Here is a 26593-nt window from a genome sequence, read left to right on the forward strand (position 1 = left end):
TATTATAATAAAATTCATATATATTTAAAAAATAATATTTTTATTTAACGCTAATTAAAATTAATCTATTTTTTTTACTAAAATTAATTAATTCTAATAATATTTTTACATATTTGATGATATATAATTAATTTAAATTTTATTAAAAACAAAAAATGTCATATTCATCTTAATTTTTTTTTAAATTCAGTCGTTGGTTCGTTGACACCGCGGCCGTTTGAGACCCAATTGTTCGTCTTCCAGCGAACAATCTGAGAGTAATATACACAACAAACATACGACAATGTTCATTATTCAACTATACACACATAAACATATAAATAATCACTGAATATACTGCTTATTTAAAGGACGAGTGTAATTTTTTTCTCATTTTTTTTTTAAAAGTGAAGCTCATTGTGGTGTAATCAATATATATCATGATGTTTATAAGCATAAACGCATATGTCATTTTACTCGGTATAGCCAAAAATTTACCTTAATTTACACATAACTATTTTATTTATTATCTAAATCCAGTCATAACAAGATCTCAACAATATTAAAAATAATATATCAAGTTCAAAATCATCATGAACAATAAACACTTTCACCAAATTTAATTCAACATTAATTCCTAAGTAATACATTAATTCATTTTTAATTACATATTCGTTAAAATATATTATAATATAAATTTATTAAATTTAATTAGGTTTAATAAAAAATTAAAATTAATTTTAATTAGTGTTAAATAGGAAATATTAATTATTTTAAAATATATATAAATTTTATAATTAATTTACTAATTATAAAATTTAAAAATTGGTTTGAATTTAAAATTAGGTTTATTCACCGAAAAATAGCAAACCTATTTCTTTTGTGTCAGTTATAGTCAAACCTTATTTAAATATTTCAGCTGCCATGTCAGCCAATTGCTTAGTTGGCTGTGACGTGGATGACACGGTGTCAAAAAAACCGGTTCAATTCAAAAATGGCTAAAAAGAAACATAACATATAAGATTTGGCTAAATCTGGTGATTTTTAAAGGTTTGGCTATAATTGACACAAGACATATAAGTTTGACATTTTTTTGGTGATTAACCCTAAAAAAATATTAACAAGAACAAGTAAGAAGACATACTATTGTAAAATTTATTTGCAATTGTTCAAAAGATTGGTTCTCCAAAATGAAGTTTTTATTCATTTTATATGTAGCTCTATATTTCAAATACAATCTCTTGATTAGGCCCACATTGCACTACATAATATTGAACAATTCTTGGGAAATTTTCAAATACAATTGCCACAACTTGTTTAGCAGACAAACTTTATTAGTAAACGCTGATTTTCTTCTCTTTCTAATTAATTATTTGATTCTTATCATTGAAATTCTTCAAGTGTAACTTCTATGCAGCACTTACCATGGAAATTTTGCATGATTTCCTGTAATCAGAAAATCATTAGGCACATCCAAATTTTTAATTCAAGAGCCAGTATACCTACATAGTATCTTTTGGATTTAATTTTAAATTAATAATATATTATACCTACATTTGGAAAATTTGGCAGACCCATCGTCTTGATTAAACCAGAAAATTATTCATCCAAATTTGTCTATAAACTATATTAACCCGAAAAATGTCCAACTCGAATAATCTGAAACTTTTGGATGCAATTAGAAATCGAACGAGATGATGGATAATCCAATGACTCATATAATTTTAATTTAATGGTGACAAAAGTCTAAATATTTTCACATTCTATAAATCTATTTAAAAATTTGTTGTTATTTATTTGCTGTTATAGTAAAAGACAAACACATAAGTTAATTTTTCTAATGCTTATGTAATAAGCCAATTCGTCAATTGATAAGCAATTGCTTCTAGTTGATTTATTATTGTACTGATTTAGCTCATCATTTTTATATTTTGGCTGTATTTAAATTTAAGAGAAGACCAAGCATCTCTAATATTTATTTTCTATCAAGTCATTTTTAACATAAATATTTTTTCAATTAAATATACAATATGAGTAAAAAAAGCTGAATTGAAATAAATTGAATACCCTTGTTTTCTCTCTCCTCTCTTTCCTCTGTGCGCAAAGTTAGGAAAATAACCGTTTTCTCTAACAAACGCCGGTGCTAATGGCGAAGAAGAAAGCTCAGAAGAAGACGGTGGTCTTGCCGGAGTCGTCGCAATCTCATGATTCATGTGTGGGAGATCCAATCTTGAAAACTGGAGCCAAGAAGCTCGTGATTGAATCAAAATCGCCTGCTGTCAAGGCTCCTGTTACTGAAGAATTGAGGTTAGATGATGAAATAATAGATAATGTGATTGTTGCAGTTGTGAATAGGGATATTGATCAAGTAGTCTCTACTGAAAATCTGAAAGATTTTGGGGGAAACCCTAAAAATTGGAGGTCATTATTTGGGGATAATCGAACAAAAAGTAGAGAGACTGAACTCAAATTCATTCCTCCTGCTGTTAAGAATGGTGATAAAATTGTGAATTTCAGTACAAAAGAAGTAGGACAGGAAGAAACTCGATGGAAGAATGCAGTAATTGGTTGTGTTTATGGGTTATACCCTAAAACTGAGAGATTAACTGCTTATGTGAAGAACAGATGGGATAAAGATGGGCTTAAGATAGTAAAAAGGATCAATGCATCAATGTTCCTATTTGAATTTGATGATGAAGAACAGTGCAACAAAGTAATGGGAGATGGCCCATACACTTTTGATCATAGGCCCTTATTGTTGAAAAAATGGAAACCTAGAATGATGATGGATCCTTCTGAACTAACTTCCATTCCCATTTGGGTGCATTTACCAGGCCTCCCATGGGAATTCTGGACCAAAGATATGCTGAGTAAGATTGGCAGCACTTGTGGCTCCCCGCTTTATTGTGATCAGTGCACAATCAGTAAAGCCAGGCTTGAATATGCCAGAATACTTGTTGAAATGGAAATTAATGGTGATTTCCCTGACAGGGTTATTCTCCAAGATGAAAATGGAGTTAGCTTCTCTCAGAAAATTGACTATGAATGGAAACCTCAACAATGTGGCAACTGCAACAGGATAGGACATGTGAGTGGAAACTGCAAAGCTACTAATAAAGCTAAGCAATCTGTGGAAGTGAGCAAACACCAGACAAATGAAGATGTCATTGTGGAAGAGATCAAGGTGGATAATAATATTCCAGTAAGCAGGAAGAAGACTAAATTGCCAATGACTAAGGTAACTCCTAATCCTTTTGATGCTTTACAAGATGCTATTGTATCAAAAGATGATAAGGTTGTGGAAGGTCAGAAGCAAGCTATGGGAGTTATAGGAGAAGGCAGGAAAGGGAGAGTCCTTCCCAAACCCCTTGAAATAGATAAATGATAGGGACATGGAACATTAGAGGGTTGAATAACCCTCTGAAACAATCAGAGCTCATATCTCTGATTAAGAATAAAGGGTTGAAGTTGATTGGTGTTTTGGAAACTAGAGTTAACAATACTAGTTTTGAGAAAATATGGAAAAATATGAGTAAAAAGCTGCTGGGTTGGGAGATGATTCATAACTACTCATGCTCTGATATGGGTAGGATTTGGGTCCTCTATGATGCTGGAGTTGTGAAGATAGTAAGCACTATTCTTCATAAACAAGTCATTCATTGTAAAGTGGAGATAAACAGAATGAAGTTCTATATTTCAGTTGTCTATGGGTCCTATGTGGCTGTGGAGAGAAAAGATCTATGGAATCACCTTAACACTAATCTGGGTGTGGATGATAGCTGGATCATAGCTGGGGATTTTAATGCGGTACTGAATAACAGTAATAGACAAGGTGGTGTTGAGATAGATACACAAGCAGCTGAGGATTTCCAGGATTGGATTAGCTTCAACAGCTTATCTGAAGTTAGCCATGTAGGGTTGAATTTCACCTGGAATAACAATCAAGAAGGGGACAGTAGGGTCTGGAGGAAAATAGATTGGTGTTTCATGAATGAGACAGCTACCAAGAATTGGGAGGACTGTTTCTATGAAGTTCTTAGCCCTGGTGTATCTGATCATTCCCCATTAATGATCAAACTGTTTAACAGTTGCTTGCATAGAAAATCAAACTTCAGGTTCTACAATGTTTGGTGTGAACATGAGAGCTTTATGAGGATAATTGAGGATACTTGGAAGCTGATCTATAATGGTACAAGCATGTATAAGTTGTACCAGAAGCTGAAAGTTCTCAGGAAAGAGCTTAGAAACTTGAACAAGAAAGATTTTAGTGATATCTCTAAGAGGGTGAGCAAAACTAGAGAAATTTTACTAAATCTTCAAGCTAATCTGGCTACAGACCCCTTCAACAATTGCTTGCAAGACGAAGAAAGAGCAGTTAATACTCATTTGTTCAAGTTACTGAGATGGGAGGAAAATGTCTTAAGGCAAAAATCCAGAGCTTTATGGATAAGTCTAGGAGACCATAATTCCAAATTTTTCCACAACTGCATCAAACAGAGGCAGTTAAGGAAAAGAATAGACTCTCTCAAACTGAGCAATGGTGATGTCAGTGAAGATCCAGTTGTGATAAAAGCAGAGATTATTAATCATTTTCAAAACTTTCTAGGGACAACTAATCCTAGTAGAATTCACACAGATCCTAATATCTTCCTTGAAGGCTATGTACTAACTAATGAAGACAGATTGGAATTAGAAGGTACAGTTACTTCAGAAGAAATTAAAAGAGCCATGTTCTCTATAAAAGGAGATAAAGCTCCAGGGCCTGATGGCTTTAATAGTGAATTTTATAAGAAGAGTTGGAGGGTGATAGAATCTGATGTTATTCAAGCTGTTTCTGATTTCTTTAAGCATGGCAGAATGTTAAGAGAAGCAAATGCTACAGCAATCACTCTGATTCCCAAGGTACACAACCCTGTTTCTATTGGTGACTATAGACCTATAGCTTGTTGCAATGTGATGTACAAGTGTATATCTAAGATCCTGACCAATAGGCTTAGAAATGTGTTGAGTAAGTTAGTCAATGAGTCACAATCTGCTTTTGTCCCAGCTAGGAATATTGCAGACAATATATTACTTGCTCATGAGATAGTAAGGAACTACCATAGGAATGATGGTAAAGATTGCTCCCTGAAAATAGACATACAAAAAGCTTATGATACTGTCCATTGGGACTTTGTGGAAGAAATATTAATTGGCTATAGATTTCCTAGGAAGTTCATTAGCTTAGTTATGACTTGTATTAAAACTGTTAAGTTTTCTGTCATTATTAATGGTGAGTCTGAAGGGTATTTTGATGGTGGAAAAGGTCTTAGGCAAGGGGACCCTATATCCCCCTTGCTCTTTGTTCTTTGTATGGAATATTTCTCAAGATTAGTGATTAAAAATACTAAGCCTGAGTTTGGTTTTAAGTATCATAAGGGGTGTAGGAACCTAAAACTTTGTCAGTTGACTTTTGCTGATGACTTGTTTATGTTCTGTGAAAGTGATATCAATTCTGTAAAAATCATTAAGAGTTCAATTGATGAGTTTTCAGAATGTTCAGGACTTGTACCTAATAAGAATAAAAGCTCTATTTTCTTCAATGGCAATAGAAATAAAGTTGAGATTCTTGAAATCCTAGGCTACCAGGAAGGTAGTTTGCCTATTAAGTACCTAGGTATCCCTCTGATATCTTCTAAACTTTCTAAGAGTCATTGTGAGAGTCTAATAGAGAGAATAACCAATAGGATCAGTCACTGGACTTCCAGGAGCTTATCTTATGCAGGGAGGCTTGAGCTCATCAACTCAGTCCTCATGAGCATGCATGTCTATTGGTGTTCAATTTTCTTATTGCCTAAATCCATTGTCAGAGGAGTTGAGGCTGTCTGCAGATCATTTCTTTGGCATGGGACTAATAGCTTGAAAAAGGGAGGGTTGGTTAAGTGGAGTGATGTCTGTGATAGTAAAATGAAGGGAGGTTTGGGTGTTAAACCCATGCATCTCTGGAACATTGCAGCTATTAGTAAACATGTGTGGGAATTAGTCAGTTTGAAACCTTCAATCTGGGCCAGTTGGGTTATTGTTAACAAGTTAAAAAAACTAAGTTTTTGGGGCATCAGCAAGCCTGGAGACTGTTCTTGGAGTTGGAGACAGATGCTGAACATCAGAAAGTACATTGCTCACCTGTTCAAGTATCAGCTGGGAAATGGGAAGAGATTTTCATTTTGGTTTGACCCTTGGCTAAATGGGGTATCAGTTGTGGAAAAATTTCCAGAGATTAACATAAAAGATGCAGAAATTCCCAAGTCTGCTGTTGTGAATGATGTGTGGTATAGAGGCCAATGGAACCTACCTGATCCTATTGATGACTCCACCCTAGCAGGTTGGGAGTATATTAGGAGGAATTTTGCAATTATGGATGATAAAGAAGATAATGTTTCTTGGAATGCTAATAACAATGGCAGGTTTTCTATTAGTAGCACTTGGAGGAATTTACTTCCTGCCAGAAACAAAGTGCCATGGTATAGCTTGATTTGGTTTAAAGGGAATTTTCCAAGACACTCGTTCATAACCTGGTTAGCAGTTCAAAACAGGTTACAGACAAGAGATAAGCTTTATAAGTGGAGAGTTGTAACTGAAGATACTTGCTGTTTTTGCAAATTGAGAACAGAATGTATCAGTCACCTGTTTTTTGAATGTGCTTTCACAAAAGAGATATGGAGAAGAGTCTTAGCTTATCTTGGGTTCAACCGTGATGGGTATACCTGGAGAAGGGAAGTTTGTTTCTTTCTAAGAAGAACAAAGGGCAGGTCTATCAGTGCCAAGGTGAGGAAGCTCAGTTTTTGTGCAACAGTGTATTACATCTGGTGCACCAGAAATGAGCTAGTGTTTAACCAGAAAGTGAAGACAGTAGAACAAGTCTTTAGCAGTATTAAAAGTATAGTTGAGGCGAAATGTTGTATGCCTACTAGTAGGAGAAATTAAGGCAATAGTGCCTTTGTAATACGTTGTATTCTGGTGTATCTCCTTTAGCAATAAAATTGCTCTCTTTTTGGTGATTGACCAAAAAAAAAAAAAAAGCTGAATTTAAAATACATATTACAATATTACTATTAAGATTTAATTATGTCAATAATATGGTACATGCTCAACATAGGAATAATTATATTAGTCCAACATTTGATTTTTGCAGGTAATCATATTTTCAGTTGACATAAATATGTATTATTTTTCATGAAAGTTACAAATGTGACATGACTTTGGGTTTTGATTATTTGACTTACATAGACTATAAATGAATAAATAAAATCAACGTTCTAAAAGTTTTGTCTCACTTAAATCAAATATTGCAACCGATGATGTATTGCTGATGTAAAAATTATGTCATTTTTTATGAAAGTAAAATTTGTCATTGATGCTTATATTAAATATAATGATAATTGCCGTGAGTTATAATTTAAATAATATAAACGCGGGACAACAAAACAAATTGGAAAGTCGTGGGTTCAAATCCTCCCACATATATTCCCCTTTTTCAATTATCAAAATAATAATAATTATTATTATACAAAAATTTAAATTTACTAAAATCAATCGTTTTTATTTTTTTTGAAATCAGCATACTGATTTATTTTTTATTTTGTATGCCAGAATATTATATTATCGATGCCATATTAAATTCTTTTAGCTGAAAATAGCTCTATATCCCGATTTGCTAAAACATAAAAATTAATAATCGATTTTATTAAATTTTAAAGTTCATATTTTATTTGTACACGGTAAAATTTATAAGTTATTTTGCATTTTACCCTTAAATATATATTATATCATAATATCCATAGGAATCAAAAACAAAATGGTCATATAATTAAAAATTATTATGTTACATCGTTAACTTTTTAAATTAAATGAGAAAAATGCTAAAACTACTTTTCTAATTTTTTCTGTGAATAACTGCTTTTATAATTACATTCATCAATAATCTGTAATGATAAATAAATTTTATAATGTAAAACACAGAGGAAACTAAGAGATCTAAATGAAAGTTCATTCTCTCCTTACTTATAAGTTATAAACTTATAATCATACATTTTCCTGCTTTTTCAGTATTCTATTCAGGAGTAACTCATTTTCAGATCCTTAAACTGTATCAGTTTTATTTATTCGGTTCTTGAACTATTTTTTTATTCTTATTTAGTCCTTTAATTTAGCGAAAAAACATTTTCGAGTCTTTAATTGACAAAAACAACACCATTTGAGATAATAAATTGCATTTTTTAAAATAATTAACAAAACATCGTCGTTTTTATCGTTTAGGATTTGAAAATGACTTTTCGCTAAATTGAAAGACTATATAAATATAAAATAATAATTTAAAGACCGGATGAACAAAATATATACTCCCTCCGTCCCAAATTTATAGGCACTAGATATTTACTTAAGTAATTGTCAAGTATACCCATTAATTATAGGGAATATCTTGAAAATATAACAAAAGTCATAAAAAGACAAAAATTACCACTATATTAAATGAGGACAAATATGGTGATTTTTTATATATCAACTCATTTTATATAGAAATCATAAATATCTTGATACCCGTATTTGTCCTAAACTGATTATCAATTTGGGACAGAGGGAATATAGTTTAGGGACATGGAAATAGATTATTCATTCTCTTTAATCATCTTGCTCTTTATTAATCGTTTATATCTTTTATTAATGAAAAAGGGTCGTTTATACCCATAGAATTTAGCTTTAGTATCAAGTAACCTCTTAACATTTTAAAAAGGTTCAAATATATTCCTAATGTCTTAAAACATAAACAACTAGACTCTCGATTTGGACAACCAGTCTCCTAACGTCTCATTTATGCATCAAAGTTCATATTTTAAGATATTAGGGGCATATTTAAATTTTTCGGACGTTGAAAATTTACTTGATCATAGAGTCAAATTTTAAGGGCATAAATGATACTTTTTTGGCCAAACCCATGTAGAGGCCCCTGTACTTTACACTTTTTTTTTCGTAGGTCCTTATACTTCATTTTTGTATTATCAGGTCCCTTTACTTACCTATTTTTTATTTTCAGATCCTTTTTGAGTTTTTTCCAGTCCTTTTATGCGACTGGAGGAAAAAAAGATTGTAAGTATAGGGACTGAAAAAAACTCAAAAAGGACCTGAAAATCAAAAATATGTAAGTAGAAGGACCAGATAATACAAAAGTGAAGTATAAGGACCTATGGAAAAAAAAGTGTAATGTACAGCGACCTCTACATGGGCTAAGCCTACTTTTTTCTCTATTCATTTTTTATCTATTATGATGTCATAAAAAAATTAAAAATAAATATACGATTGATAGCTATTAGAGCCAATACATATTTAAAAAAATCATGAACTTTTTGTAATTGTTTAACAGAAACTGTAAAATAGAGCTTACAAAATAAAATAATTTGTGCCTGAAAGTATGAATGCAAGCCGTTAATTTGTGAGGCCATTTAATAGAATGGAAAATGACAAGAAATTGGAATGTCGTTTTCATGTTAAATTCTGATGAATCAATTCCAAATTGCTCAGTTTCATTTGGAAAGTCAAAATTTGTTGCAATTCATAATTTGTATTGGTTTCCTAGTCGATTTCATATCGGCTGAATATAGTCTGATTTTTAAATTTGTATTTTTTTATCCATCTAATCTTTAAATTTAATGTCTCACCTATTAAATTTCTGAACTTATTAAATAACCGATTTGACCTTTGAATTTGATAAATACGTAAACATCGAACCTCTCTGTATATAATTTCTTATAAAATGTTTCAAGTCACAGATGGACATGAAGGGGTTCAATATTTACGTATTTATCAAGTTCAAGGGTCGAATTGGATTATTTAACAAATTCAGATGTTCGATAGGTGAAGCGTTAAGTTCAGGAGTTAGATGGACAAAAAGTACAAGTTCAGGGTTTAAATTATATATTAAGCCATTTTATATACCTAGATATATAAATTTGTTGTTTTATACAGTTTCACAATACTTAGTTATTACATTTACATTTATTTCAGATTGATTTTTATTATAATAAATAAAAATAGATGTATATCAAAAATTATATGGAAGGGAGACCCATTTAGATATTATTCTGAAAAAGATATTATATCTCGAAGCCCTTATCTCTTGATTATTTATTTATTTTGTCATTTGTTGAGAGTAGGGTCAAATGAAATTTTCATATACATGCATGATATGAATAAAAAAATTGATCCAAATAAAACAATTTAAGAATATTCATGAAAAAAAAGTAATTCTATTGATTCACGATCGCAAATAATACATTATACATAATTACTATATCAACATTTACGTGAGTAAGAATGTAAGAACAATTGTTACGTAATTTATTATTATTTAAAGATAAAAATAAATAAATAAATAAAATTAATTATAATTTATTTTTAAATATAATACTAATAGTATGACTAGTGATGGAGTCTGTCTTATCAACGGTGATTGACATGCAAAACAAGGTAGATAGTCGTTCGGACGGTGGTTATCCGATTAGCTTTCCTCCATTCGTAAGTTTGCGTCTTTTAGCCAGTTAATCTCCTCTCTGATGAGCTCTTCAACATCCTTTGACATGCACCGAGGTGGTTGTCTGAATGGGCGAAAATCATCTTTTAACGGCAGCCTATACTCGACAATTGATTTATCAAGACCCGATATTTCCGCATACGACCATGTGAAGCAATCTCGGTACTCGCGAAGTAATGCGATTAGTTCTTTCTTGAAGACTTCATGAAGGTTAGCACTGATGAAGATGGACTTGGGTAATTCTTCGGTTCCCTAATTGATCTCTTGCAACTCATCCTGAATTTGTGCAAGATCGTTTTCCAATTTTCCAGTCGCTATCTTGAGATCTTTAATCTTCAAGGTATCTATAGGGTCTTGCTTTTGGTCTTCATAAATTGCACTCTGCGGATAGGATTCTGCAGCTAAGTGCCAAGTCGTGGACCTTGTCTCTCAATTCCAGATGTCGTGTAATTATCAGATTGTTTAACAGTAATTGAAGGGTCGTTGCCTTCGAGTGTGATTGAAGTGGGCCGATCTGCATTGACTAGGATCCTTGCGGTGCTAGTTTATCCTTCAAGTCTCAATGATTGGGTGTTCTTCACATGGTCGTCATACATCATTGCCCCAAACACATCTATGTCCTCCCCGGAAGGACTTGGATCAGCTTGGATGATTTCAGCGACTTCATCTTCCCTCCATAGTATCGACATCTGGTCCATTGTAGATGGAATGTACATGTTGGAATGGATCCAATCCCGGCCGAGAAAAATATTGTAATTTCACCCTGCATTAACAACGAAGAAACCCTCTTCGATCTCTACTCGGCCTACCTTAAGTTTCAGGGTAATATAGCCTTCTGCTGGGGTTTTGCCTCTTGCGAAGTCGGTCATGTATACATTGGTTGACTCTAATTGTTGCATATAGATGCCGAGTTTTTTCAGCATTCGTGACGACAATGTGTTTACCCATGCGCTGTTATCGATTAGCACCCTGCTGATTGACACTTTGTTCACATCGGCCCTGATGTATAACGGCATGATGTGTCTTGTCATTCTAGTAGGTGGCTTGCTCAATGATACCATCACTGATGAGTAAGCACTATCTTCATCTGGGATAATGACATCTCCATCTAGTATTGTCTTCTGCACCGGTTTATTCCGATAAGACTCGAATAATGTTACTTATGCAAATCTTCCGAACTGAATGGGCTACCTCTTCTCGTGGCCGATCACTTAGTTTCAGGGTTTTAGTCACCTTCTTCTCGACTCTTGCCCCCCAACCTCTCGGTGATTGGTGTTTTTAGAATGTTAATTTGATGTCCTCTTATATCGTTAGACAATTTTTGACAGGAACCTTGCTGATGTCTTTCCCCGTGTTTTTTTATAGTTATGTAGCCTCCCGCCATCTTTTGGACCAGTGTAAACAATAAGAAGTATAAAAAATGTTCTACAGTCTTTACTTCTTGGCATAAATTAGCCGACACTTAACTATGCTAGTGTTTATGTCCATGTCTCTTATTATATGCTCCTTCTGTCCACAAAAATAGGCTATATTGTTGTTTTGAGCTACACAAAATATAGGTCAAATTTCTATTTTAATTTTTTTAGTTGAGTTGAGTTGTCAACTTTATCCTTCATCAATTAAATCACTAGAATTATATTATTTTAATTATCATTAATAGTCACTTAATGTAATATAAAAATTAATAAAAACTTTAGTTTTTTAAAATTTATTTATAATTTCAATTAATAATTGGTGTTTTCAAAAGATTATTTAAAATATCTATATAATTATTTTAAGGGTATTAATAGAAAGCTAATTAAAATTAACTAATTTAACTTCTATCTCTTAATTCCCATACAAATTCAGTTAGGCATATCTTTATGGGACAGAAGGAGTAATATATATATCATTACCAATAGTTGTAATTTTTATCATTTATTTTTATAACACGGATTTAATTTCTGTTGAACCTCGTTTGAACCTTTAATCTTTGATCGTCTAGTGCTACTGATTTTGTGACGGGGTTGGATTTGACAACATTGCAAAACATACACTACAAGGAATTCTGTTTATGGCAACAATTTTTTTTGTAGCTAATTTTTTTTGCTGCTAAAAAACATTCTGCAACATTAATTTTAAAAGTTGCTGCCATTAGTTAAGTTATAGCAGCATTTTACAGCAAATTTTGTTACCAATTATTTAAGGCAACGTTTTATTAGCAACAACATGCCACAATTTTTGTTTGTTGCTATATGTTAACAGTAACAATTTTAGCACTATTAGCAGCAAAAATATTTGCTGCTAATTCTAGTATTTTTTGTAGTGATACATATTAAGAAAAATTATTAAATTTTTTATAAATAATAAAATAACCTTGCACAAATATATTAAAGTCTACATCTTAATAAATACTATCTCTACTCCACTAACTAAAATAAAAAATAACAATGAAATTTTTTAAATTTATCATCAAAATTTTGTAAGGCACAAATATTTTGAAATTAATATTTTAAAAAGTACAATTATAATAAAATAGAGAGAGATTATAAGTAATTAATATTATAATTTAGTAATTTGAAAAAAAAAAAGTTAAGCATCCATCAAATCAATTTTTGTTTACTTTATTATTATTTTGTTTCTACATATTTTCACTAATGTTTTATTTGTAATACTTAATTGAATTAAACCTAAGAATAAAATCTATATAAACCAAATATAGATAAGAATTGTCCTCATTCGAGATCTTACATCAACATTAGTGATAAACCGTACAAACATGAAGAAATAGCTGAAATGCATGCCCGAACCCGAAGTACTTTTTTGACCATAACTCTGTTTTTGTTCTTAACAACCATTGACCTTATTTATTAACATCGATCCTATCGGATTCTCAATAATAAACTACTCCCTCCGTCCCGTTTAAGAAGTCCCATATTTTATTTTGGGATGTCCCATTTAAAAAGTCCCATTACTATTTTTAGAGTACTTTTCAATTGAATACCCCATTTTACCCTTATTTTAGTTATCTTAAAAGAGTTCTATGGAAAATTCCACTATCATTAATAGGGGCAAAACATGAAAAAACATGAAAAGACAAAAATAATTAATGTTTTCTTAATCTGTGTGTAAAGTCAAATGGGACTTTTAAAGTGGGACGGAGGGAGTACTAATTCTTTTAAATACTTTTCTTAATAATATGATGCCTTGGAAATAAAAAGAATTGTATATCAACGAGACATTAAATTTAAGATAAGGTCTATTATTATATAGATATTATAATTTTAAGGTTTAATGTCTTAAAAAAACTCCGACCTTTCATCCCCTTTTCAATCCTATGCTGACATTAAAAAATTGTCAATTTTATCCCAGATTGTATTTTTTCATTACAATTGTACCCTAAAGCATAAAATTGACCTTTATTTATTTGACAAAAGTTTAATAGATTTTTTTAGAAATGGTCAATTTAATATAAAAAGTTAATCTAATACAAAAATGGTCAATTTAGAGAATTTTTTTCAAATAAAAAAAGTTCAATTTTATGCTTTAGAGTACAATTGAAATGAAAAAAATACAAAATAAGGTAAAATTGACAGATTTGCAACGTCAGGGTATGATTGAAAAAAGGGATGAAAGGTCAGATTTTTTAAGACATTAAGTCTAATTTTAATTAATATAACCGACCATTTTTGATAAAACAAATAAAAATGGGTTGCATGTAAATGAAGTGCACGAATTATAAATGGGCAGTCAAAATTATGAGAATGTGACAATTTTTTTATAATTTTTATTTTAATAAACAAAGGTGGTATTTGGTTAATAAAAAGGTAGTGTCAGCCAGACAGTGACAATTCAAGTGGCGAAAATGAAATTTTGTAGAATGAGAAGGTCAATGGTAGAAAGTATTGTTATAAAAAAGATAAAATCTGATTCTTGATAAGGGACCATATCATGTGTATTAGTTGCAGAAGTTGGACCAAAAGCTGCTAAATTTTGAAACCAAAGCAAAAACCTGAGCAACTGCAAATCTTTTTAAGGTATGTTCAAAAGTAAAAGATGTTGTATTTATGTTTAGTTTTGATTAGTTTGTGGTGAATTTTGTAGCTTTTGGGCTAAAATTGAAGTGAAAAGTTTGTATTTTTGAGGTAAAGATTGTTTTTTTGGAAGAGGGTTGATGATGAATATGTGAAAGATTGAATCTTTTTGTTTATGTAATAAAAAAAGAACAATTTTTTTACTTGATTTTAGCTTTCTGTTCTTGTATTTAAGTTTATCTTTTGTTATGGCTTTTTAATAAGTTGCTGTTTTTCTTTATATGAAGGCTTTTCAAAGTTTTAATTGAATTCCTTACTATTAAATCTCTTTCTATGAAGAGGGAGTTTGTTTGTTTTTTTTTATGTTAGCTCAGCTCATGCAAAGTTATCTGTTTCTTTATTGGATTGGATCCATGGCGATCTGCAGTTTGTTTCCAGTTCTATATGAATAGAAATGGTCATGCCAACTTGAATTACTGGAATCTTGATTTCAGTTTAACACCCAGATGCTTAGAACTATGATTCTTGTCGGCTAGACTATGTCTGAACACCTTTCCAAAACTTAAAATATTTTTGTGTGGTTGAATCAGTATAGACTGTATAGTATTATTGAGATTCACAAGCTATGTTGTGGAAACTTGTTGAATCCTACGTTTCTGGTTTCGTTTCCGTTTTTAGAGAATGCTTTTGAAACTCCAAATTCCAGAACCTTATTTTTATAAAAGTACCATTTCAGCGTTTCCATTTCCGTGTAGCTTAGATTACAAGCACAGCAGTTGTTGAAGAAAACCCTCTTCCTTTGTATTTCCAAGGTGTCGGGGGCAAGAAATTTCCCACCGGCCACCACCTTATCCTCAGTATCAGTTACTTTCTTTGATGAGAAAAACCTAATAGCCTCTATTAAAGCCATAGCTAGTAGTGACAGTCAAACATATCAAAATGGTGATTATATTGTTGTATGTTTGACTTTAGAAACAATCCTGAGAAATTTGTTTCTGTCTGCTTAGTGTTAGCTCCTGAAGAAAGTTAAAACTCCATCTTGGTGTGCCTCTAACTCGTATGAGAAGCTACCTATTATCAACCACGAACATACTTTCCGTACAGTTCAATCTGTTATAATGATATGTAGACTTTGGATTGCCCTTTCTTGTAATCATCGTCTTAACAATCACGTTCTCTTCTTTCAGATTGCATCAGTTCTGCAGTAAATCATCTGAGCCATTTGCTTAATAACAGTAAATGTGGTCTGCAGCTAGTAATACACTAATACTCAAGCAGTCATTTGTTTTTCAGAATCTTTCTGCCAGAGAGGTTTCTCGGTGTTGCTCTGAACACACTAATTTGAAAACGTATGGCAAGTCAAAGAATTAGCTACTTTCCGATGCAAGCATCTCATAATGCTACCGTTATGAATGGGCCTCCTGGGTTTTACGAACAGCCCGTGCGAGGTCAGGAGTCATATTACTGGCATCCCAATCAGAACTATCAATACCCATTATCTGATGAAGCCAGCAAAGAGATGCACCGTTCAACGGAGACATTTGACCATGGCCACACACTAGACTCCTCTTCTGGAACTGGTTGTTATCCGGGTCAAAACTCTCCATCTACTGCTAGCTTCTCTCCAAATGAAAGTGGAATTTCCCATCCAAATTCTCAGTCATATGTACTAGATCTGCATAACTCCTCTGAGAATACAAGTGGTTCGCCAGATAGGGAGTCTTATGTTATCGACAAGCTGAGAGAACTAGAAACTGCTATGCTGGGGCCTGCAGATGATCTCGACATCTATAATGTAACAACTCCGGATGGATCCAATCAAATTGCATTTGAGGAAGAGAAGTGGAAGATTTTATCGGAGATGATATCTAGAGGAGACTTGAAAGAAGCACTCTGTACGTGCGCTCAAGCTATTGAATATAATGATATGCTTACATTTGAATTGCTAATAACTGAGATAAGGCAGATGGTATCGGTTTCTGGCGAACCCGTTCAACGTTTAGGTGCCTACATGCTGGAAGGACTTATTGCGAGGTTGGCATCTTCTGGAAGTTCTATCTACAAATCTCTACGATGCAAGGAGCCTGCCGGTGCTGAGCTCCTTTCTTACATGCATGTACTCTATGAAGTCTGCCCGTACTTCAAGTTCGGGTATATGTCGGCAAATGGAGCAATTGCTGATGCGATGAGAAATGAAACTAGAGTTCATATAATTGACTTTGAAATTGCACAAGGAAGCCAGTGGCTCACCTTAATCCAGGCTCTTGCTGCTAGACCCGGAGGACCACCGCAGATTCGGATTACAGGCATCGATGATTCCACATCAGCTTATGCTCGTGGTGGAGGACTTGATATTGTGGGTCAGAGATTGTCGAGGCTTGCCGAGTCATGCAAGGTGCCCTTCGAGTTCCACGCAGCTGGAGTTTCTGCTTCTCAAATTGAGTTTCAGCATCTCGGTATTCGACCTGGCGAGGCTCTCGCAGTTAATTTTGCCTTAACGCTTCACCACATGCCCGATGAAAGCGTAGGCACTCAAAATCACCGGGACAGGCTGTTGAGGTTGGTTAAGAGCTTATCTCCAAAAGTGGTAACTCTTGTCGAGCAAGAATCGAATACCAATACTGCCCCGTTCCCTCTCCGTTTCACCGAGGCGTTAAACTATTATCTGGCTGTATTCGAATCAATGGATGTTACTCTCCCGAGGGACCATAAGGAACGGATCAACGTGGAGCAGCATTGTCTTGCTCGGGAGATTGTCAACGTTATAGCATGTGAAGGTGCTGAACGAGTAGAACGTCACGAACTTTTAGGTAAATGGAGATCACGGTTCACCATGGCAGGATTTACGCCATGTCCGTTAAGCTCTTTTGTTAACGCTACTATCAAGTCTCTGCTAGAGAGCTACTCAAAAAAGTATACACTTGAAGAGAGGGATGGAGCTCTATATCTCGGTTGGATGAACCGACCGCTGATTGCTTCTTGTGCCTGGAGATGATAATCAGAAAGATCGATCAAGAGAGATTTTGTATGCTTCGGACTTGTAAGGTGAGGAACATCCTTTTATGTTTTTGTTTATAGAAAGTAGTATAACAATGTCATAAAAACTAATATATTATCTAGCAATGAACTGCCTCTGTTTGCAATATGTTTGAAGTAGTCTATAAAGATAAGTAGGTCAACTGTACTTTACACAATACACAATCATCAGCATATCATGACAATAGGGGTGTGCATAGCTCATATTAAATCGAAATTTGGATTTGTTTCAAACTCGAACCAAATCAATTCTATAAGATTTTTAGTATTTCAAACCGAACTTAATCAGCCAGTTCAAATGGTTTGTTTTGGTTTGATGCATCAAAAGCGAATTTTGCTTCTAAAGTCGAACCGCATCTAAAAATTATTTGGTTCGCTTTCTGCACAATCCTGATGCAACTGAAGACATTTGGACACGGACTTGGCGAAACAATATTAATTAAGATTTCCTACTTTGAAAATGAAGTTTCCTGTCCGAAACTCTTGAGTTTTCAACACGTTTGCAAAATGGAAAATGTTGATTGATGGAAATGTTTCGTGCAACTAGGTCCAATACTAAACACAATTTTGAGTAAGTCGGCTTATGTTTGATTTAACAAAATAAAACACATTTAGAGACATATTCCAAGATCTCAGGTAAAAACTATGACAAAACATGGAAGCACGGCACTAGGATCCCTTACAATCAAAGACTCTGAAATAAGATATCGATATTCAATTTCAGAACGATCAACCTTATTAGCAACTGCGCCAGCAATTATCCTGCAAACCACGACGGCCCTTTCCGTTTTACTCCTCGAGAAACCAATCAAACTATCCGTTAATTTCTCACTATTTGTACTAAATCGAATTCCGTTCTTCTTGCTGTACTCCGTGTCGAAGTTACATTGAATTGTTTTGCATACTCGGCAACTCAGATCTCTACAAATCTCGGAAACTCGCATTGTTTGTTCACCGCAGCAAGACATTGTTGTTCCGTAAAATCGGAGAAGCTCGTTTCCATCTACAATGCTTCTTGGATGTGCCATTTGGTGTTGCTGATAGGCAATTTGCTTCACATTGTCTCTGTATTTCTCAAATTTTGCAAGAGTTTCAAATGAATTCTTCACTCTTAAAACCCTTTCAATCCTGCTTAATGCATTTGATGGATTTGTGGATGCTTTTTGGAAAATCATCTCTATGATATTTCTTGATGGGTCTCCCAACTCTAGTTCTGTTCAAAACGAGAAATTATAAAATCAAATTAACAATATTGTCCGAATCAAATCTGATGGGATGGAGCAAAAAAAGAGAGAATGCAAGCAAATTATTCGGAATTAATTTGAAATTATTTGTAATTGACTCGGTATTAATTGAGCCAGATTCGAGTATTTGAGTCAATTTTTGAATTGAGTTTCAACATCAAAATACTCGCTCGAAAATTTTACAATTTCTTTTTTATATATAATTATATGGATTTGTACTTTAATTTAAGATATTTTTTAAGATATTTTTTATGAATAATTAAATTGAGTCAAGTCAAATTCGAATTTAAGTTATTTTATTAAATACGAGTTCAAATTCTTAAATAATTTTATCGTTTTGTTTATGTGTCATCCATCTAAGTGGATTTGAGAGAAATTGATGGATTTTGGACTTGAGGGGAGCCATTCCCAAAATTATAATTCAGTCGAGTTTGAATTGAATTTTTTATTTTTTATTTTAAATTTTGGACTCCCAAAATAGAGATATAATGTTATCTTTTATAATACGCGATTTTCGAGTTTAATTAGAATGAACAAAAAAGAATTGATACTTTTAAATTAAAAGTAAATAATTAGTTTATATATTATTTAACCCCTGATTTTGTTTTATGTCATTCAATTGATTCTTAATTTTTTAATTCAACCTCTTTGACATCTCCACTATTAAATTGTGCTTTTTAAACCTCTAAAATTTGTCATTTTCTTAACTATTTGACCCTTCTCATGTAGCTAAGACAATCGTTTGGTTATAGAACAAAAAGACGCATAAACATATCTTTTGACGTTAGGGGTGTAAACGAGTTGGGCTACTCGCGATTTACTCGAGATCGACTTGAAAAAAACTTGAGCTCGAGTTTGAATTATTCGAGTTTCATCTCTAGCCGATCTCGAGTATCAAATAATAGGGCTCGTGAGGCTCACGAGCCTAAACGAGTCTCATACACATACAATATTAAAAATTATTTTTTAATTATATTGATTTTTTTATATTTTTAAATTTGAGTTTATATCCTCTCAATTGATTCAATATTATATTTTGTAGTAAAAAAAAATGAAAATACATCAAATGTTATAAATTAAAATTATTATTTTTATTTTTATTGAATTTGAGTCGAGTTTGAGCTCGAGTTCGAGTAGCTCGGTTATTGATCGAGTTCGAGTTCGAGCTTCAAAATTTAGACCCAGTCTAGCTCGAGCTCTATCTTATATAACACACTCGAGCTCGGCCTAACTCGGGTTTGGCTCGGCCCGTTTACATCCATATTTAACGTGAAATTGAACATATTTTGATCTATAAACTTTTATCATTTCATCTATATGATCTTTATCTTCTGGTAAATTTTCAAAATAAATTATTTTTCATATTTTGAGAAAATAATTTTTTATCTTTCTCAAAAAAGAGAAGAAAAAATAATTAATATATAAAGAATAAAAAATAAGTTAATAAATGAAAATATAAAATAAAAACTGTATTAAATTTTCATTTTACTTTAATTTAAAGTTAAACTCAATTCTAAAGATAAAGCAACTCTAAGAAAAACTCCTAGTCTATAGTCCTTAAACTATACATAAACTTATTCTTAAAAAAAATAGGTTTGAACTTTTTTATATAATTATAGATTTTTTGTTAAACCGTTACAACTTACAAGTCTGTTTTTATGTTTTATATCGTTTTACTTATCCGACTTCTCATCTTTTGGTTTCATTCATCGGACTCTTCATCACTTAATTTTGATGATAATTAAAACTAGAATGGATAGCAATGCAGTCCTATATTATTATTAGTGTGTTTGTACATCACTCTCTATCTTAGAGATTTAAAAGATTAAAATTTTAAAGTTGGAATGTTAGAGAAGCTAAACTGAAGGATGGAAAACCTGAGGAGTAAAAAAATATAAATTGGAGGGTCAAAATATACATTAAGCATAAATGATGGGTAAATATGAAAGAGACGTAGAGTATGATATAGAAAAATCACAGATGTCCCCTTGTTTAGCAACAAAAAGGACAAAGAATTATGGTATTTGTCGTGTATGGTATTGTCGTCTTTGACAAACTAAAAATGACCAACTATCATACATCAAAGAGGACCATTATGCCGCCGTAAAATGCTCTCATTCAAACACTCCCCTTTCATCTCTATCTTTTTTCAATTAAAATTTTTCACTTTCTTTTCATACTTAATTTGCCCTATAACTTTACACAACAACCACATTAATTAATGAAGAAAATGCTTATGAGAAAATTAAATTATTAAAATTAATGTTTGATGCAACATGAAGAAGCTAATCAGCTACAAGATGAATTCAACATGAATACACGTTTAATTTCCTTCAAATTCCATATGTTCATTGAGAAGTTGAATGCTTCGTTTCTTAATTATAATCACATGAATAAGAAAATATATCATATGAGGGAGTCACCTCCTTATTTTCATGCTATTACTTGCATGCATTTTATAATTTATATATTCCTCACATAATTATTATTATGATAAACAAATATTTTTATAGACATAAAATAGGACAAGATTGTCACCAGAATATCGTGTTCTTGTAAGGTATTCCTTGACAATCACGTCGCCAAATGATTTTGTGATTTGGCGACAGAGTTTGTCACGGTTTTCCTTTTCAGATTTGGAGCTTTTTTTCATATTATTTTTTCCAGAGAGGAGAGCCGCATTGCATAGCTTGCTTCCACAGTTGGCATTATCATTCTGTTTTTGCTTATGTTTGTTGACAAATTGAACTTATAGAGCTTATATTTATAAATATGCAGGATCCTTTTGAACATCATGTGATTGGAAATATATTATATTGCGTTTCCTTCTAAAATAACGACAAAAATGGTGAATTTAAGAGCTTTTGTATGCGTGCTATTGCTATCCACACTGCATTTCATTTAAGAAAAGTTATTGTATTCCATGGTGTTTGAACTTTTATGAATCTACTTTTTCAATACTTTAGCTTTTATTTTTATTAAATTAGTATTCATAAAAAAATTAGTGTTTCTAAACGAGTTTTTAGTCATTTTTTGACCGCCAGACTATTAATAAAGCTAGAAATAGATTTTAACTTTACCATCATGTTTTGTTACTTTGAAACACGAACTAGAGTATTACTTGCCCATTTGAAAGGACGAATGGAGTGATGAACATATATTCAATCCATCACCAGATTTTATGGTTTTTATTAATAAAATGTAAAATTAAATATATATTTTTGGACAAATGATCGGTAGATTAACACAACCACAAACCCGTAGACGACATAAATAAAGTTTCAAAAGTTACAATTACTTACAAAGAAATTCAGACTACTATAAACATCATTTTCCGAATATACGAATCCTAGGTGGTAAGATATGTAAAATGTTGCTGCCTTGCGACCAAAGTTATACACGAGACTATCAATCTTCACTAAATTTATTGCGAAAAAGGCTTCCACTTCTTGCTTTCCAAAGATTCTTAATATAGTAAAGGCATGCAAAAGGTAAAAAAAAAAAAATTCTCAAGTTTTTCCAAAAGTACAAGACAACTTTTTTTTTGATTTTTACGATACAATTCAGTCCTCTTTTTTTTTTTATCAAACAAAAAAATCCCTGCGTCTATATTGCCGTTAACTGATGACGTGGTCTTAAAAAAAGGTTCAAAATGATACTTAATGTTTAAAATATTTACCAATTTTATATTTATAAAAAAATTAACATATTTTCACCCACTCTACTTAATTAACTCTATTTAATTAAAATTCTTATTAAAATTAAGAAAAACTTTAATGAAATCAATGTAAACTCAATTTAATCAAATAAAATACAAACAAATCTAATTAAATAAAAAAAACTCAATTAATAAAATCATAATTAAACTAATCAAAATAAGATTAAACCAATAAAATCCAATTAATTAACTCTAATTAAATTAAACAAAAACCCAACTAAAAATAATTAAACGAAATTTAATTCAATTAGAACCTATATCGAAAACCGCAGGCTTTTTTAAAAATCATCGTCAATTCCGAAACCATCGCCGGCCCCGAAATCGATCGAAAACAACCACGACACGGGTTTGTTCTCAGGTAAGAACAAATGTCTGTTCTCACCTCTATTCTCAGATGTGAGAACAGATGTCTGTTCTCACCTGAGAACAGACGAAGGTCTTTTCTCCATCTACAGACACTTGTTTGAAAACATACATGGTCTGTTCTCAGGTGAGAACAAACTCTCCTGAGAACTTGGGATGTGCAAGAACGACAGAAACCAATTTTTCGAACTGAATCAAACTAAAATAGTTGGTTTGGTTCGGTTGTAATGTTAGTTCGGTTCGGTTTTAATTTATAAATGATCTAACCCAAGCAAAAACCAAATATAATATATATATATGTTTTAGTAGATATATAACAGGATAATAAAGTTGTTTAGTGTAAGATGTCTATGTATATTTCCATTTGTCCTGGAAACGATTCCCAAATTCAACTTTTTCGTATTTATTGTTATTGAGTTTTTAAAAATAATTGCAATTATTACTTCACTTGGATTCGAGCTAGGATCAAATATTTTCAAAATGCACGCGTTGTCATCAGACTACCATTGTTCTTCGTCAAGTTATACTCTTTGATATATATTGCTTACCGACCGAACCGAACCAAAATTTCCAACCTATTTCGATTCGGTTCGGTTTTTCACTTTTGAAAAAACCGATCGGTTTGCAGTTTTTGATCGGTTTAAAATCGAACCGACCAATGCACACCCCTACTGAGAATAGACCAGACCACGACCTCCAGTGGCCGGAAGTCTTTTTTCATTTTAATTAATAAATTAAAAGGAAAGAAAAAAATATCATTCAGGTCCTTAATTTAATTTTTTTTTATAAATATAAGTCCTTTAAAAGATTAAATTGAAATATATTATACATATCAAGAATATTTTTAAATCTTTTCCTTAAAGACATGTGACACAGTTAACTGCCATTTTTTAATGGAAGGGTTTTTTTGTTCAAAAAAAAAATTTAAAAGGTGTTTTTGTTCAATAAAAAAAACTAGGAGGCTGAATTGTACCTCAAAAATCAAAAAGGGCTGAACTATCTTTTTGGAAAAATCTCAGGAGTATTTTTGTACCTTATAAAACCAAATAATACCCAAAGCTCTCTACACCGCCTATCAGCAAGATCTCCAAGTGAAGGCAGAAAAAGGGTGAGAGTCATAATCATAAAATTCACCAACAGAGTTTCAAAATTTCAGAAGCATTTCTGAAAATGAAAATTAGCCAATCAGTTCCAAATTAGCATTTCTTTTCAAAAATGGCTCACAAAGGCAAAAACAAGGATTTCAGATGCAAATGCAAATGCAAATGCATTGGTAATGCCTCCTAGTAAGCTTTATAACAGTTAGATTAAATGCTCAATTATTTTTAAATTGGGAACATCATAATATTACAAAAACTAAATATTTCCAGAAATTACAGAATATCTACACTATATTAAACCAATTTCATGTTCCAAAACGTGGATTAGTCTGAACGTGGAAAACGTAAAAGTGTCATCTCATAATTGATACTCAGTTCAGAAAACCTCATATCAAAAAAAATATCATGTTCCAAAACCTCAGGTAAAAACTATGACAAAACACGGAAGTACAGCCCTAGGATCAGTTACAATCAAAGATTCTGAAATAAGATATTGATTTTCATTTTCACCACAGCCCAACTCAACCTTATTAGCAACTGCACCAGCAATTATCCTGCAAACCACGACGGCTCTTTTCGTTTTCCTCCTCGACAACCCGATCAAGTTATCGGTAAATGCCTCGCTGTTTGTACTAAATCGAATTCCGTCTTTCTTGTTGAACTCCGTGTCAAAGTTGCATTGAATCGTTCTGCATACTCGGCAAGTCGGATCTCTACAAATCTCGGAAACTCGCATTGATCGTTCTCCGGAGCAACACATCGTTGTTCCGTAAAATCGCAGAATCTCATTTCCATCTACAATGCTTCTTGGATGTGTTTGATGTTGTTGGTGATACGCAATTTGTTTGACATTTTCTCTGTATTTCTCAAACCTTTCAAGAATTTCAACCGAGTTCCTCACCCTTAAAACCCTTTCAATCTTGCTTGATGGTTTTGATGGATTTGTTGATGCTTTTTGGAAAATCATCTCTATGATATTTCTTGAAGGGTCTCCAAATTTTAGCTCTATTCAAAATGCAAAATAGAAAAATAACAATATTTTCAGAATCAATGGGATGGGACAAAAAGAAATGAGTGAAGATAACCCGTGAGCTATAAGATTAATTTGAAAATATCGAGTCGAGTTCAAGCGCGAGCTATTCGAGTCATATAAGTTTGAACATCAAGATGGGTTCGAAAAAAATTGAAAATTTAACTAGATTAGTATTTTCTACTAAAAATGTAATTGTGAAATATTTTTATAGATAATTAAGTCGACTAACATTAATTTCAATTATTTTACTGAATTCGGACTCAAACTCTTAAATATTAAATTCGATCAAATTTAAGTTGTGTTTCATATTTTTAAATTTAAATTTTAGACTCTCAAAATAGAGATATGAAATTTTTTATGCAATTTAAAATATGAAATTCTCATGTCAAATTGAAATAGGAAAATGACAATTTTATAGCAACAAAAAAAATTATGACATGTTGCTGCTAATAAAATATTGTTTTAAGTAATTGGTAATAAAATTTGATGAAAATGCTGTTTTAACTTAACTAATAGCAGCAACCTTTAAAATTATTGCTGCAAAATTTTTTTTAGCAATAAAAAAAATAAATTACAAACGTATTTGTTGTTAAATACATAATTTATTGTAGTGTTTTTAACTAAATTTACAAAAAGTTAAAAATGTTTGAATTTTTTAGATGATTAGATGTTTTCCTTCACATTATGAAAATAAAAAAAAGTAGAGAAAAAGATTGTTACCAGAATATCTTGAGAAGTATTCCTTGTGAATCACGTCACCAAATGATTTTCTTATTTGTCGAAATAGTTGTTTGTTCGATCTTTCCTTTTCAGATTTGGAACTTCTCCTCACCATATCACTCACCTTATTTCCACAGTTAGCTTTCTCCTTCAGTGACACCCATAAGCCTTGCATCTCTTCAACCCTAATTTATATGTTTGTGAATCAGAGCGTAATTGTACGTACTTGTAAAGAACTGAAACGTGATAACGGTATGATAATACGATACGGTGATAATGCTGTAAATGAAGAATATTTTTGAAGCTGTGAAGTTGATAAGAGTTGGTTTCCAGTGGGGAAATATACAAGAACGTGGCTGCATGATATTGCAGTTTCTGCTCAAGCGCAGACAAAAATGGTGAATTTAAGGTATTTTGTATGCTATCTGCAGTGCATTTATTACATACCATTCAGCCCCACACGGGACTGTTATAATCTTTCACAAGAAACCAAAGTAAACCGAAGAAGAAAAAAGTTCCTAGAAGCTTGCACATTCTTGGATTGATATTGGAAAGTGAAAGAAGGATCGATGAGATATATTTGCAAGGCCATGTATAATATCATTTTATTCTATAACTTTTTTACCGATGTTACATAAGAGATAACTTTACTCTACTTTATGATTTTAGATGAATTTTCAGATAAAATAATATATAAAAGACATTAATATAAAAAACATATTTTGTATTTTTTTTTAAATTAATATATTGTTTGAGAGATTAAATGGGTATAAAACAAAGTTTAGATATTTAATAGAAAAAATAGTTAAGGAATATAAAGATT

General features: G+C 32.0%; 4 protein-coding genes across 4 annotated transcripts in view; 2 read left to right on the forward strand and 2 right to left on the reverse strand.

The window, feature by feature from the left end:
* Window positions 1-7283: 7283 nt before the first annotated feature.
* Window positions 7284-26593, forward strand: part of LOC126669401 (probable serine/threonine-protein kinase WNK11) — a 40862-nt gene continuing 21552 nt past the window's right edge. The window contains exon 1 of the mRNA XM_050362863.2: window positions 7284-7291. The gene's annotated coding sequence lies outside the window, so the exon portion shown is untranslated. The remainder of the gene's footprint in view (window positions 7292-26593) is intronic.
* LOC126669398 (scarecrow-like transcription factor PAT1) lies at window positions 14430-17701 on the forward strand. Its single transcript, XM_050362860.2, has 2 exons — window positions 14430-14559; window positions 15744-17701. Exon 2 carries the CDS (start codon window positions 15908-15910, stop codon window positions 17549-17551), a length of 1644 nt encoding a protein of 547 aa, XP_050218817.1. The 5' UTR covers window positions 14430-14559; window positions 15744-15907; the 3' UTR covers window positions 17552-17701.
* On the reverse strand, window positions 18144-23003 carry LOC126668107 (uncharacterized). Its single transcript, XM_050361323.1, has 4 exons — window positions 22975-23003; window positions 22139-22301; window positions 21375-21552; window positions 18144-18805 (listed from the first exon to the last, which is right to left on the reverse strand). The coding sequence occupies exons 1-4, from the start codon at window positions 23001-23003 to the stop codon at window positions 18225-18227; spliced, it is 951 nt and encodes a 316-aa protein (XP_050217280.1). The 3' UTR covers window positions 18144-18224.
* Window positions 24354-26119, reverse strand: LOC126669400 (uncharacterized). The gene is made up of 2 exons (XM_050362862.2): window positions 25771-26119; window positions 24354-25022 (listed from the first exon to the last, which is right to left on the reverse strand). The coding sequence occupies exons 1-2, from the start codon at window positions 25943-25945 to the stop codon at window positions 24436-24438; spliced, it is 762 nt and encodes a 253-aa protein (XP_050218819.1). The 5' UTR covers window positions 25946-26119; the 3' UTR covers window positions 24354-24435.

This window comes from Mercurialis annua, linkage group LG2 (genome assembly GCF_937616625.2).
Source record: "Mercurialis annua linkage group LG2, ddMerAnnu1.2, whole genome shotgun sequence".
Taxonomy (NCBI): Eukaryota; Viridiplantae; Streptophyta; class Magnoliopsida; order Malpighiales; family Euphorbiaceae; genus Mercurialis; species Mercurialis annua.

Bases quoted from the DNA above. Each gene is read 5' to 3' on its own strand.
- LOC126669398 (XM_050362860.2), top strand. From the start codon at position 15,908: ATGGCAAGTCAAAGAATTAGCTACTTTCCGATGCAAGCATCTCATAAT.
- LOC126668107 (XM_050361323.1), bottom strand. From the start codon at position 23,003: ATGGAGAAAAGACCTTCGTCTGTTCTCAG. The intron at 21,553-22,138 runs GTAAGTAATTGT...AAGCAAAAACAG, and splicing joins ATAGTAGTCTGAATTTCTTT to AATGATAATGCCAACTGTGG. The intron at 18,806-21,374 runs GTGACAATCTTG...CGTTTTGAACAG, and splicing joins TACAAGAACACGATATTCTG to AACTAGAGTTGGGAGACCCA.
- LOC126669400 (XM_050362862.2), bottom strand. From the start codon at position 25,945: ATGCAAGGCTTATGGGTGTCACTGAAGGAGAAAGCTAACTGTGGAAAT. The intron at 25,023-25,770 runs GTAACAATCTTT...CATTTTGAATAG, and splicing joins ATACTTCTCAAGATATTCTG to AGCTAAAATTTGGAGACCCT.